The following is a 15497-nucleotide window of genomic DNA, read 5'->3' as shown; positions in this document are numbered from 1 at the left end:
ACAAACATTATCATTAATACCCGCTTAATATACCAAGATACATAGCCATATATATTATTTTATGCTCATATACGGAAAATTAGGTCCTTCGAGGATCGCGTCTCAAATTTATTGCTTCGTACAAATATTAAATTGCCAGTCCCAAGTTTTGATTATGTGTTCAAATGAGACCTTTATCGAATTCAAAACAGGGTTTATTTGTATGATATTATATAGCATACATTCATAAATGTTTACGTTAGCAAGTTTAGGACATCGGTATAATATTACACATTACGTAATTGGCTTATCCATACTAATATTATAAATGCGAAAGTAACTCTGTCTGTCTGTCTGTTACTCAATCACGCCTTAACTACTCAACCAATTTGCATGAAATTTGGTATGGAGATATTTTGATACCTGAGAAAGGACATAGGATAGGTTTTATCCCGGAAATCCTACGGGAACGGGTTTTTCTTTGAAAACGCGGGCGAAGCCGCGGGCGGAAAGCTAGTGTGTTATAATTTCAATAAATATTCAAAATAACAAACCCGCTTAATATACCAAGATACATACTACATAGCCATATATATCATTGTATGCTCATTTACGGAATTAGGTCCTTCGAGGATCGCGTCTCAAATTTATTGCTTCGTACAAATATTAAATTGCCAGTCCCAAGTTTTGATTATGTGTTCAAATGAGACCTTTATCGAATTCAAAATAGGGTTTATTTGTATGATATTATATAGCATACATTCATAAATGTATACGTTAGAAAGTTTAGGACATCGGTATAATATTACACATTACGTAATTGGCTTATAATTATTATTGACTGTTTGAAACACTGGCAATTATATTAGGTACTATATATTATGAATTTATTATTTCATAAACCGATTTTATCCTATTTATGAAATAAATAAAATGTTCTTTAAAGCTAATAAATCACAATTAACAATTTGCAATTTTCATATTTTACGACATAAATAAACCTCTTACAGGCAATTTAAATGTGATTTTATTATAAGTTATTAGAGTACATTTTTAATAATCCTTGCCGTATCCTGTCTCTAATGAGATCTCTTGGGAGAGAGGAGAAATTATTTTAAATTTAACTAGCTAGCTTCATGCAAATCAATTGGAGATTAGAAGAAAGAGGATTGCCTTGGGAAGTAATTCTTCGCTTCTTAATTAAGCCGATTATTCTTCGTTCTCGCAAATTGTATTTAGTTTTTTGCAACTATTCGAATACGATTACATCGTTATAAAAAAGAATGCTTTTAGTCTAAATGATGTGTTTACTAAAATAATTAGTAAACTCAAACTCAAACTCAAACATTCATTTATTAAATAAGACTACTATTTAGTAGCACTTTCGAATCGTCATTACATAGTATTTTTAACATTTACCACCGATTCGGAAAGCAGTATCTATGGAGAAGAATCGGCAAGAAACTCCATAGTTGCTCTTTTAAATAATGTCAATAAATTTACATAATATGTAACTTATATCTAACTACATAATATGCCAAAGAACTGTCCTGTGGTTTTTACGCGACAACCCTCCATGGGTCTTTATCGTCCATATATTCCTGAATACTGTAGTAAACACATCATTTATCAGGAATAAGAAAAATGTGGAACACAATTTTTTATTTATCAACTAGCGGTCCGCCCCGGCTTCGCCCGTGGAACATATTTACGTTTTCTCTACATAAAAACCATCCTCGTACTTCAAGGAATATAATAAAAAAAGAATTATCGAAATCGGTTCAGCCGTTCCCGAGTTATGCGCTTACCAACACATTTTGCGATTCATTTTTATATATAAGACTAGCGGTCCGCCCCGGCTTCGCCCGTGGTACATGTTTACGTTTTCTCTACATAAGAACCATCCTCGTACTTCAAGGAATATAATAAAAAAAGAATTATCGAAATCGGTTCAGCCGTTCTCGAGTTATGCGCTTACCAACACATTTTGCGATTCATTTTTATATATAAGAAGATTACACCTTGTTCAATCAATTGACATTAAAAAATAACGTAAGCTCCTTATTACATAAGAAACTGTTTCAGCAATGTTTTTATCATGAGTTATTAGACTGAAAGCATGTTTTATAAGTTGATTATCAATAATACCTTCTGTTAACTTTTAATTCTCGATGACAAACATGATAAAGAGCCAACCATTCGCTTATCGTCTTCACAATTGTGCATATTATACAGACACAAAAGTGTTTAAAAAAAAAAAGTGTGTGCGTGTAACCTTTACGCGCGATTGAAGTAAAACGCACATGTCAATATAACCTTGTTATTGAATAGATATTATAAAATGTCGCAATTGTCAGAAAATTTATTTTTAATTTACTTATTTTAAAAGTAATAAATAAACAAGTATATTTAGAGATTTTCAAAAAATTTTGCAATTTAAAATAATGTTTTTAAAACTGTTGAATTTTTCATTCACTTTGCTATTCACAATTGATCCGTTTGAAAATTTGAAAATAAATAATCCTAATTGATTATGATATTTGCCACTAGCTGGCGTATAAGTCAAGAAGCGTGTAGTATATGACATATACTTACAACCAATCAGAATTATTATTTTTAAATGGCGGAAACTACACAGCGTTACTTCCGTCAGAAAAAAAATCTGAGTTACTCCCTAGTCGCGCCTAAAGAAGTTTTACTTCAATAATATGAAATAAATAATTAATTTCATTCTTTCATAATTGGAACATTGTAAAAATTGTACCAATTCGAATTTAATATGACTGTTACAAGTTTATGCCCCTGGGAAATTTAACAGTAGGAAATACCGTTGGATATGAAAAGCGATAGGAACAAAATATTTACGGTTTTACCTCTTTGTTGGCGACAGTTTTTCCCAGGAGAGTTGAAACGATTAGAAGTTATTGAAAATATACGATTTAAATTCTGTTTAGTTTTGGTTGGGTCGTGTTGTTAATTACGTAGTTATCTTCTAGTATATTCTAACTGAAACATTTATTTATTCAATTAGACTTCTAGATGCACTCTTCAAACGTCATAACACATTTTTAACTCAGAGCAATACCTATCCTCTGAGTTTTTAACATTTACCACCGATTCGGTAAGCAGTATCTGTGGAGAAGAACCGGTATTACTTACTCTGTGATTATCTTTATTACCTCTGTATGGATAGCGGCATACAGATTAGAATTTTTAAATAGATAATACTTAAGTATATAGAAAAGAAATGAAGAAAGTATAACTGAAATCAAATACATTTTTTTTTATGAAATAAAAATCTTCTCGGCTTATAAATATTGATACATCTACTTATGAAGATTACAGTTTAAAACATGCTTGATGAAAGCACGTGCTGAAGTTATTTTTTTATTTATCATGTAAACTGTACTGTATTTGTTATGTACAATATTATGTACACTGTAAATAAATAATAACAATACTCATTCATGACATAACTAATGTATTATAAAAAAATCTCAACAAACAAAATAACTCTCAATTAAAATACAATTTCTCATAATAATTAATACAAATACGTAAATGTATTTTTCTGCTGCTTATTCTAAAATCCACACCCTCCCCTTTCAGTACAAAATCCCCAAGAAAGAGGAGATGGTGGAACAACAGCAGGCGGAACCCGACAACCCGCTGATGAGGAAGAAGAAGACCCCCGAGGAGCTGGCTGCGGAGGCTGAGCTGGAGGACCAGGATGAGTTCACGAGTTAGTACCCATGTTTATTCGGTCTGTAAATATTTAAGATATTAACGGTTGACTATTTCCTGTACCTTTTTTACTTTTAGTTTATTATTTTATTCACGTCAACAAAAACCCTTTACATGATTTTCGTATTCTATACTTAACGAAAATTTTTAAGATCTAGATTTACTATTCGGTCTTTTTATCGTAGTCATCTGCAAAATTGTTATCATTACATTTTTTTATATAACTATATTTACGATCTGTTGAAAGTTATGACAAATTTATCCATCGCTATGAATATCACAAGACATATTGTTACGTACATCTATTTTTATTCACCATGTTCAGCGGCATTTACACTTGGATGGATACAATCCCAAACATGTAGGTAGATTAAACGTCCGTCGTCCGTCCAGCCGGAGTCAGTCAACCTTAGCAAATTATACTACCTACGTATAATATAAGGGAAAAATAAATCAATGCGGTAGCTGTCTACGCAACGAAGCTTAAATATGTTTATTTCTATGTTCCAGAATTGAAAAACACCATCGAAACGCAAGTGAACGAGCTGAAATCGCAGATCGAAAGCAAATGCGTGATGCAGTGAGCGCGCTTGCTCCGACACACCGTAGCGACATCCCCACATGCAGTAACCCTCAGACCCACTCATTCGCTCAAACATTTTGTAGGAGAGATTCGAATTCTAAATTTTTTCGGAAACTAGTTGGCTAGTGGCGCGTTGGTGCTTGATAATGAGCAATAATATTTTTATACATTCATAAAATAATGGAGAGCCTCGACAAAACCGACAAGAACGTGCGTCAGGTCAAAAAGTCATCGCTGCCGGCGATCAGACATTAGGATAACCTGTTTTATATGTTAACGCTTGTGATATATTGTTATTTAAGTGTAAAGAAGAAATTTTTAATACAAACGATATTCATAGCGCGAATAATTTAAGAAGTCTTGCACGCGTGTAGTTCGACTGCATCTTTTCCTTCCTCTTCGAGACTGCGGACTTACATTAAAATAACAATGTATTCGATGGTAATATTTGTTTTCATCCAAATTCCCCTCAGCTTGCGATGGGTGCCGCTTGCTCTCGTATCTGTCAGCTCTTCGACTTTGCCTCTAAATCTTTTGCATGCTCGCTTACGCAATGCGTTCGAACTTCGTGTCTACGTATTCTGTTAGGTTAACGTACCTTAATCGACCTAGCCTTAATGTCCACATCGAAATTAACATAGGTAACAATATTGTTGTTGTCGATCGCGACGCGGTCGATTTCGTTGTCATTCGGTTCTTGCATGTCTAATATAAGGTCAATGTTCGTTTAGAGTGTAATTGTAGATACCAAACTGTCGTCGTTCCGTTCAGCAGTTAGCGTAGTGGACGCGAATATAATGTTTATCGATGTTTTATGCTTAGAGTAAAGTTAATGTTGTGTGAGCAATTATTCGAGCGATTTGTGTTGGTAGAGACGGATCCGCCGGTTATATTGCGATGCCTATAATGGTTAACCCGGTTTCACCGCGGAAAGGATTGGCAAAATGTTATAAGGAAATTGTTCGAACATTTGACTCCACTTAAGCTGCAAATGCAAAAGATTTGTTATCGTCAAAAGCTGTGATATAAGAATAAAACAATCTATCGCTGTGCGTGTGACGCGGCCCATCCGCTCGCGCCCTAACATTCTCTCACGTTAGCTTCGAACTTCCCTTTTGATCTATCACTATTAGAACTTTAAATATCATCAACATCATCTGATCTGTCACGTTCTTCTTCAAATACCCGATTTACATCGTTTATCTCAAAGCTATCTGCCCCTATCCACAGTTTACTATCGTTCTTATCACTGCATATTTTTGTTGAATTTTCCCGTCAATTAAATCTACCTTTGCAAAATCTAATCCTACAAATTCTATTCAATATACACCCTAATGTAAATATGAATCGATAATTTCTGATTATGTATAAAATGCTATATTTTGAGATGAAATTCCATATATTTCTCATATTATTGCACATCGATATATTTTCATAGCTTTCTTCAATAATCCTCGCAAAGCATTTCTAGCTAATCATTCACTCACACCTTCAATCACCGAGGTTGGTCTTCGTTGATCAATCTCTTCGTTATTTAAAACTTCACAATCTAATAATTAAGGTATTAAAGTTAAAATTTCACAGTGTACGTGTGTTAGGCTAGGTTTAACATATATTATAATAGTTCTATGTATGCGCATGACAGTTCTAGCTAAACGGTTGTTCGTAGATATTTGGGATATACAATAATAGTAATAAGGTTCAATCACACCTGTTAAAATTTGTAATGATTTTGGCGTGACCAATTTTACAATAAAATTTTGAAAATCCTAGGCTTGGGCGGTAAATATCAACTCTAAAATCATATTCTTCAGTATCTACTTCTTTGAAAATGAAACATGAATCCAAAAACGAACGGATGTAATGAAGAATAATGTAAAAAAGCTAAATATATATAAACATTCCAAATATATTTTGTATTGAAATATATTTCATGGCATTCCGAGTCTCCATCGAGCTCAGCCCACAAAACATTCCCCAAACCTGTTTCTCTCTACTCGCTGTCCCTTCTTCCCTTCCTCTATCTTTCTCTCTGTAGGTCTAACTATAATCTTCGTTGTTGGCTCTCACTACGTAGAAATAGTTGTTTAGAAAATTATTTTGATACGTAGCGAGATTTAGATGTAACATAATGTATAAATAAATTCGCTAACTGTCACTAATTTCAAAAACATCGCCTCTTCGGTCCTAATGATTGCATGATACTGTGTAAGCTCTTAAGTGTGTTGCGTGTCGTTTTCTCTTCATTTGTCTGTCCGTCTCGGGCTCTGGACCTCCAGAACCAAACGTAGATGCTTTCGAGCCACTGTTTGTATGTAAGCTTTAGGTGTTTGGTGTATAGTATTACGATTAACATAAGGTTTAAAATTGCTTCGATGCGCAATACGCGAAGGAATTTGGGTGATATCAAATGGTTGTCACGTGTTTCTGTAATAGAATTACGAGTGTACTTATCGAACATAAGTATGTATATATTTACCGCTATCATGAACTCACACCCAAAAGTCTTTCAAATTACTAGAGAGGTTATGAAATTCATTTCTTATTATATAAAATGAGGTTTATACAAGGTAGACGAGTAGCATAGAAATAATTGTAAATTATTTAATAAAACCATTGTGAAGCTATCTTATTTGATACACCTGTAGAATAACTTTTTAAGATCCTAAGTGACTCGACCAATTTCTGGATTTTCCTTAAACAAAATCAGTTGAGTGATCGATCGATCTTATGACTTATGTACTCAGGGTAAATTATATAATGTTTTTATTGTTGTCTTGTATACTTATATCAGTTTAGATTCTTTATAGAAAGTATGACTTTTTGGCCTGCGATGGCAATTCTATTCTTAACTTTCTTTATTCAATTTCTCTATCTCTTCTATCGATTTGCACTTCTTTACTGTATTGGTAGTTTTGTATTCACACAGCTTATACTTACGCTAACCCTGCTACTCTCTAACAGCCAAAACACTTGTGAAAACCAATGTGACTATTACTGATCGATTAGTAATAACGAAACTTATAAATTTTGACTGATTGACTGGCAACACGATACATTAGACAACTTTAAAGACTTTCTGGATCTAAAATTGGACTTCATCTAAATCTATCACTATCCTATCTTCACTATTAAATTCTACTCTACCACGTATTCCTTCTTCCTTGACGATATGCGCGTGTGGACTTCACAACGGGTTTTGACATTGTTACGAATTCAAGCTAAAACGATCGGAGTTACATATTAAGATACTACGAAAACGATTATTTCGTATGCAATAATGCTGATACTTCTAAAATTATGGGAAACAAAACAATTTTGTTCTCACCCATATAATATACAAGCAGGTATAAGTTAACATGTCCAGTGATTACAAAATGCAATTTTGCGAACACTTAGTAAATAGACGGTTTAGAGACAACGACACTTCGTACCACACTAACACAAGAGCTTCATACACACAGTATTAATTTATTGTTAGATATACATATTATATATTTTGTAGACGTTTCCAGTAGAATAGACATTATTTGGAGCGACGAACTAAACGTTCGGGTGTCACAGACTGCGAATTGTTGCACTTTGGAAAATATTTTTAAAATTGTGTCTATATTGTGCGTAATGTCTTTATTTACATTCTTTTCATTGAATTTTCATAGATATTTTAATATATGTTACAAGGAGCTACATAGAGGAGATGAGTCGTCGCAACCGACTGCCCTTTAAATTTTACTCTACCGATTGTTACCACTTCTGCCGACCTGTCTCCTCTGCGTACCTCCGAATGTTCAGATAGGATAGTCATTTGGCCAATTTAAGATCACTTAGTGCGTTAGCTTTTAATATTAGTGACATCTAGTGTTAAAATTGCAAAATTTACTGAAATTAAAACTAAATATTTAAAAAGTTGTGTATAACAAAAGTGTAATTGAAATTAAATCGTAATCCATTAAACCGATATGAACGAGGTTCATACGCATGTTGTATTGTTATTAAAGAAAAGTTAGTAGTTTATCCACGATTACATTAAACTTAGAATAATGGAGGAAAACGAAAAAAGGTTATTGTTGAAAATGTTTTTAGGTAAATAAATCGGATTGAGCTTTTGTGAAAACCTTGTTGTTATTGATAAGTTATGATTCGTTTCCGAGTCGGCTGTTAACAGGCTGCCATTCTGAATCGGTCCTTACCTCTTAAATAATTAGTTTCAATTTAAACTGTCTCTACTATCACTTGTGTAGTTTCATATAGGATAGGCTTCTTCGCTACTCATTGATTTGTATCTAACTGTTGCAATGCATTGTTAAATTTATTTACTCCTAATTAGTTATGTATAAAAGTTTAGAGGTAGCCATTTTCATATTAACTTTACTGTGAGTGTGAAAGTGGTGTATCTACCATGTTGTTAAATAATAAATAAACTACATTGTACCACCGTTTGGCGTTTTATTTATCTACCATTAGATTTAATTCAATAATCAAAACCTGAGCCATCACCTACTTGTTTTCTACTGAACAAGCAAGTATGAATTAGATGAAGTAAAAATGATTCCGTGCGCACTTGAAAATAATGGCAATTCACATTGATATTCTGTTAGCAAATTTAGATGTTTGCTACTCGCATCATGTCGAAATCAATTGCTCAGTGGCCGAAACTAATGAACAGATTTTATTGAAACCTGTCAATTTTGCTTATTACCTTAATAATTCATAAGCTGTGGAAACATTGATTTGTTCCTATGATTTTCTCCATAAAACAAAAAACGAACTATAGAAATACAAGCTATTCCCTAGGTTTTATTTTCCAACGAAACTGCGGGACACACCTTGTTTACTTTCATTTAATAAAATGAAACAAATTATAAATTAAAACCATTTAATATTAATATTTACAAAGTCTTAACAATATTTGATTGTTTATTGTAACAAACTAACAGCTCTCCAAGCCTTCTTCATGTTTTGATTCAATTCTGTTAATAACGATAAAAAGTCCTCTAAAGTTGTCGCTATAAAACCAAAATTCGGATTTTCACTAATTCTTATAACAGCTCCATCGTCTTCTAGTTTTGTTTTTAAAACAATAGCGTTTGTTTCATCTTGATCTTCAAAATCTTCATTGTCAGTTTTAACGTCAATCATATCAAAAGGTATTTTACCCATTTTCTTTATTTTGCGTAAAATTTTTGAAAACTTTAAATTTTCTTTACTGTCTAATTCTATTTCATTCTCTGATGATAATTCGTTTTTATCAGTTCCACTTTTAGTATAAATGCTTCTTCGTTTCCTAGATATTTCGTTTCGAGAACCAATATTATTATCTAGTGCTTGTAATGAATCTTCATTGCGAATAATTTTCTTTGTATCTAGCAAGTCTCTATTTGCAGAGGATATCTTTGCTTTCCTTTTTACTTTATTTTCATCCTCATTTTTTGAACCTTTATCTCTTGTTTCAACAGCAGATTTAACTTTTGGACGTTTCTTATTTTTTCTTTCTTTTTTAAATCGTTTGGTTCTTATAAAATTATTAGTATTTTGAACTCTGTGTATAACATTGTTTAGAGGTTCCGTTAAATCAGTGATATCCAATAATCTCTTAACAAGACTTGATTTTAATTCACCAACATCAAATCGATTCCTTAACTTCTTTTCTGCTCGTTCATGATTACTATCAACATGTCGTCGGAGGCGTTTTAAAGCATCTTCGTTCATTTTACTTTGAAATATAGTTTGCATTTTCTTCAAATCTCTATTTATGCTATCAATTCTGCCTTTTAAAGCGACATTTTCGTATAGCATTCCACTGTTTGTTCCATCTATAGATTCTTCATCAACTGCATCTGTTATATCGTTGTTTACTATTGATCGCTTAACTTTTCTAGTCTCTTCTTGGCTTAAAGCAACAATTTCTATACTGTCTTGTGTATCATTAAGATCACGACATGCGTCTACTTTTGTATTGGCTAGAACCCAGAATCCAAATGATTTAGGAGGCAGGTTTATGAGTAATGTTTTGTATGGACGGACTCGTTTAACAACTGGTCGAATATCACCTTCATAGTACATAACGTGGCTGTTAACTACAATATTTCTGGAACAAATTAATGATACTGTTAAATATTATACTACTCTTTTATTTTATTTATCTATAGAATCTTTGGAAAATTATTATTTTTGATGGTGCTATTCCAAAATTTAGAAAGGAGTGTTTTTTGAAATTTCATTGTATTCAATAATGTAAAAGGTGTTATATTTTGTCTTCAACTAATTAAGTTATAATATAAATTATTTTCAAATCGTTTGTACTTAAAAACAATCACACTTTCTTCCAACAAGTATACAACAATACTTTTTACTATTTTAAAACTTCTAAAATCCATTTAACATTTATCTTCTAAAACTCACCCATTCTCATCATGCCCCAATATAAACTGCATGATATCCCCCCCCTCCTCCCGCTCCGACAGTTTGAGCGAGAATCTAGCGGGTTCGGTATCCATGTTCGCTCCATACAGTGTAAGTGCGCCGGGTATCGGCTTGTGATGCAGCGATGTACAGTGTGCGAATAAACTAGCCTTGGATATTGTCATGTCTACGTCTAGTACACGCTCGCCGACTAGGTTTTTGTATAGGAGCGCCATGTAGAAGCTCTGTAGTTGAAATGGTGGAAATAATTATGTTTATTAAGTATACATTTGATATTTAATTTTAAAGCAAATGCTCTATAAATGAGACAGTTTTAAAGAATAGAAAAAACACAATCATCTGCCTCATCATTCCGCCTCATGGTCAATTTTATCTATTAGGTACTAGCGGTCCGCCCCGGCTTCGCCCGTGGTACATGTTTACGTTTTCTCTACATAAGAACCATCCTCCTACTTCAAGGAATATAATAAAAAAACGAATTATCGAAATCGGTTCAGCCGTTCTCGAGTTATGCGCTTACCAACACCTTTTTCGATTCATTTTTATATATAAGATTTAAAAATGTCTCATGTTATACTTTATATCATGTATTATGAAGGAGTTTATGTAATTTTTTGTTTAAACGAGCTAATAATAGGAAGCTGTGTTTTGTATAGTAAAAAAAATCACAAATCTATTACGTCACGTAATAAATTCTTGAATAAAATGAGATTCATTTATGACTCTATAATATTATTTATTTTAACAATAGCAACGAGGTGAAATTACCGTTAAATTAAGGACCGAACTTATATTGCAATCTATATGAAAGTGCAGTGACTCTGAATTAAATGGAATAAATTGAACGTATTATCAATTTTTATAATGTTTTAAATACGTTACATCTCTAATTTATTGTTATTTGCATCTACTTACCAAAGTAGGTTCATATAATTCTTCTTCCAACAACTCCCTAAAATGTATGGAAAAGCCATTTCTGGCCGCAAAGCCCAAACTGGCCAGCCACTCAGCGGCTCTTTCCAACTCGAGTGAGTACTCACTCTTTTCAGTGACCCAGAGTGGCACATCACTCTTAGTGAGTGACTTTAGAAGAGATTTGCGATCTCTTTCTGACATGGAAGATAGTTCTTGGGAGGATGCGTTCCTGTATGATTTGAAAATAATAACTTATACCTACAATTACACAATAATAATACATTTGTAAAAGCAATGAGAACAATATAAAAAATAGCATATAATAGCCAGTTTCACAACTTGCTGATAAAGTCACTAAAATCGTATTTATTTTTTAATAATTTAGTCATTCTTCACAAAAATTTCTATAATTATAATATTAAAGCGTGATCAGAAACACTAAAACTGTCTGATTTTTTTTCTGTTAAAATAAACACTATAAACCCACCCATTCAAAAGCACAGCAGGCATAACATCAATAGCCAGCATAACATAGTCTCTAAAATCGGTGGTATTATATCGAAGGCAGTTGGTGACGTCACCGGCGAGCGCCCCGCGCCCCGCCAGCACGGACAGAGTGTCCACGTCGTTGAGATATTCTTCTATCGTTTGGTGGGAACATTCTTTTGGTAGAAAAAAATATTATTAATCTTTAAAGCTTTTTTTGGCTTAAGGTTGAGAGTAAAATTTTAAGGTCGCGTCATTATAATACCGCCACTGATTTTGGTATCTTTGAATCTTGTCAAAGAAATTTCACTTCTGACACGTGTGTTCGGCACACACGCTCTATTTAATTAATTGAATCTTGTCAAAGAAATTTCACTTCTGACACGTGTGCTCGGCACACACGCTCTTTTTAATTAATTAAGCCATCATGAATAATTAGCGGAAAATTCGAAAATGACGAGAAAAATTAAAATAAAAACGAAAATAAGATAATATTAGGCATGTATTAAAAAAGATTAGCATAAACACAAATGATACACAATGATAAAATTAGAAAATTTTAAACAACTTTTATTCTTAGTTCAACATACCATATCCCAATTGCCACTGAATATCCTTGAAGCCAGCTTTATCAGCAGCTCCAAGTAGACCAAGGGTCGAACTCGTGTCCCATACGCCAGCAGTTCTTTCGTTATTATTTACCGCGAAGACCAGCTCGAAGCCGTTTGTCTTTGCCCACTTTATGAATCTATCCCATTGTCTCTGGTTTATTTTAGTCTGTGGACCTGAACCGCCTATTTTAATTTAAATTTTAATTTTCAAAAATGGAAAACACAAACATGCACATGTTCATAAGCTTGCGATGATTAGTAAATTATTTATATTCAGTACATAAATATTAAAAACTGTCAATAAACATACATTCATTTATTTAGTAAACTTTGAACCTATATATTTTTTGGCGAACGAAACGAATACAAATCCTGTCAACTAACTTTCTATTGAATGTTTAGAATAATTCGTCAATACATACCTATTAATTATTAAAATAATCTTATACACAAAAATTGCACATACTTTTAGTTAACTAGTTAATAGACACATAAATATTTTATTAATAAATTTCTTTATATCAATTACGTACCCGAATGAAACAAACTTAAACCTTTATCTTCAATGATCAACGAGTTATTCTTGAAAGTGAGATGCGAAGTAGACGGTCCAGCGATACGCAATAACGCAGGAGACAACGCTGATGCCATACATTTACATTCTTGGCTGAAAATAACGTACAAAATTATCAAAACAAATATTTTAAATACAAGTGTGTTTTTCTGTTACGCTTTTTACAAACTACGGCTAACGGCACCGATTCGTACGAAATTTGAAATGAAAATAGTTTGAGTTGGGTGTTTGTAAAAATTCTGGCAGATTGTTTTTTTTTTTTTTTTGATGCGTAACTTTTTTTTTTCAAAGGGGATTATGATTTTTGACCGTGGTTCGCAAACCACGCTACATAGGTACTTATTAAAAATAAATTAAACTTATCAAAATGGATATAGAAATGATTGATGAATAGGTACCTAATCTAATTTCAATGATACCTATTGAGATAAAATTTGTTGCTATGTATTGAATATTATTGAAGTAATCTGTAGAACTAATACCCGACACCAACCCGACACTGATAATACTTTCACTAACAGGAAGTTATCGTTATATTAAAGAACAATATTACTTGTAATTATTATGATAAAATTTTTTTATACCTATTGCATTTTTTTTATCAAAGTAAACATTTAAAATCTATAAATGATAAATAATTTCAGAAAAATAAATTATATTCTGTAATATTAAAAAACACGGAAAACATAAAATTAAAAACAAATCTTACCTGCTATATAATTTCCCGCTCGAAGCAAACAAAAGTTTTGGGTCAAGAGTGAAACTTAAAAACTTACTATCCACCAAATTCACATGATGATCCGTACCTATTTTAACATTATAAATATCTGAATTAACGAAAGAAAAACAAGAAAATAATAAAAAATACCCAAGCGGCATATTGACATAAACTAAACGAAAGTTCTTCTTGACAAACGTTTTATTTTCGCGCCAAAACGGCACGCTACGGGGAAACTTGAGAATAATATAAAAAATTTATTCAAAGTTGTTTTATTTCTTTTTTACGCAGTTGTCCCAACTCAGAAGGTTTAGAAGTCATAAAACCAACTTAATGCTCAAATACCCATAAAGTATTTTTATTTCAGCTAACTATAAAGATGAATACATTATTATTATTATTATTATTTAACACTTTATTGTGCAAAAAAACAAAATATACATAAAGGTTACAAAAATAAGATTAGAAAGCACAAAGGGCGGCCTTATCACTATGCAGTGATCTCTGCCAGGCAACCACGGGGAGAAAGGCAAAGAAGCGCAAAAAGTAGTCGGACAAAATAAAAACATATTTTTAGAATAGCGTAGAAATAATAAGAGAACACAATAAAATATATACACATTTTATACAGTACATGATATAAATACGTAAAAATGAACAAAAATAAAAAAAATAATTTGGAAAATCCAAAAGTGCACGCCTCATAATTTTTTTTTAATAAATATTTATTAATTATTATTTTTGTTTATTTAATAACAATTAAACCACATCGAATCAGACCCTGAAAAATGAAAGGGTTCTATTCCTGAGCATACTCAAGCGTAAGAGAAAAAAAAAGACTCGATTAGTAAAGTATTTCGGTCGCTATCGTGTTAACAAGAAAAAGGATCCGCACATACAGACACACGGACGTCCAAGACAGGACTTTTTTAAACTGTTTTTTAACTAGTTTAAATAACATTCTTCCGTGATTCTTCCTTTTCTGCCTTTTCTGCTTGGTAGGTATTTAGAGTGCAACAGCTATTATTATCTATATTTTACTCATTTACATTAAGCAAAAAGAAACGATTTTCATTAACATCCCAACGTTATAATATTGTATGTTAATAAATAATTTTCTTCTTAACGAAAAATCTATAGATCCCATAGCAGCTAGAAACATTTTGTTATGTATGAAAATCTCAACTAACTTCAACAATTATTTGCAGATTTAAGCAAAATATCCCAGAACGTTAATAATTGTTTATTAACATTGCATCACGTACAAATACGCTAGCTTGCATTTTTTAATTCCGAGTTGAAGACAAATAATATATTAATTTATCACGTAATGCTTTGCAATCGGATGATGGACATATAACTAACAAAAAGTCTTTAAAATAGAGGAGCCAAAAATGGTACAAAAAATAAAATCCTCGTCCGTGACTGTCTGTCTGTTCGGGATAAACTCAAAAACTACTGTAT

At 32.3% G+C, this 15497-nt stretch overlaps 2 protein-coding genes across 2 annotated transcripts in view; one reads left to right on the top strand and one right to left on the bottom strand.

The window, feature by feature from the left end:
- Positions 1-8742, top strand: part of cpx (synaptic transmission protein complexin) — a 182867-nt gene extending 174125 nt beyond the window's left edge. The window contains exons 5-6 of the mRNA XM_090115275.1: positions 3589-3721; positions 4234-8742. Coding sequence (XP_089971401.1) covers positions 3589-3721; positions 4234-4307 — 207 coding nt within the window. The 3' untranslated portion in view covers positions 4308-8742. The remainder of the gene's footprint in view (positions 1-3588; positions 3722-4233) is intronic.
- Positions 8743-9223: 481 nt separating this feature from the next.
- On the bottom strand, positions 9224-14382 carry LOC149898429 (heparanase). The gene is made up of 9 exons (XM_090115291.1): positions 14379-14382; positions 14025-14142; positions 13275-13408; positions 12721-12924; positions 12132-12306; positions 11645-11873; positions 10709-10953; positions 9925-10394; positions 9224-9798 (listed from the first exon to the last, which is right to left on the bottom strand). Exons 1-9 carry the CDS (start codon positions 14380-14382, stop codon positions 9224-9226), a joined length of 2154 nt encoding a protein of 717 aa, XP_089971417.1.
- Positions 14383-15497: the final 1115 nt, after the last annotated feature.

Source organism: Colias eurytheme, chromosome 23 (assembly GCF_061535395.1).
Source record: "Colias eurytheme isolate Ceu_HAF_F1 chromosome 23, ilColEury1 Martin Lab GWU primary, whole genome shotgun sequence".
NCBI classification, from domain to species: Eukaryota; Metazoa; Arthropoda; class Insecta; order Lepidoptera; family Pieridae; genus Colias; species Colias eurytheme.
The sequence above is the reverse complement of the archived record's forward strand: the minus strand, read 5'-3'. Positions and strand labels throughout refer to the sequence as shown.

Excerpts from the sequence above, each read along its gene's own strand:
- LOC149898429 (XM_090115291.1), bottom strand. Across the intron at positions 10,395-10,708 it reads TTGGGGCATGATGAGAATGG|AAATATTGTAGTTAACAGCC; the intron begins GTGAGTTTTAGA and ends AATTTGTTCCAG. Across the intron at positions 9,799-9,924 it reads AAGGAATCGATTTGATGTTG|AAAGAAAAAATAAGAAACGT; the intron begins GTGAATTAAAAT and ends GATTTAAAAAAG.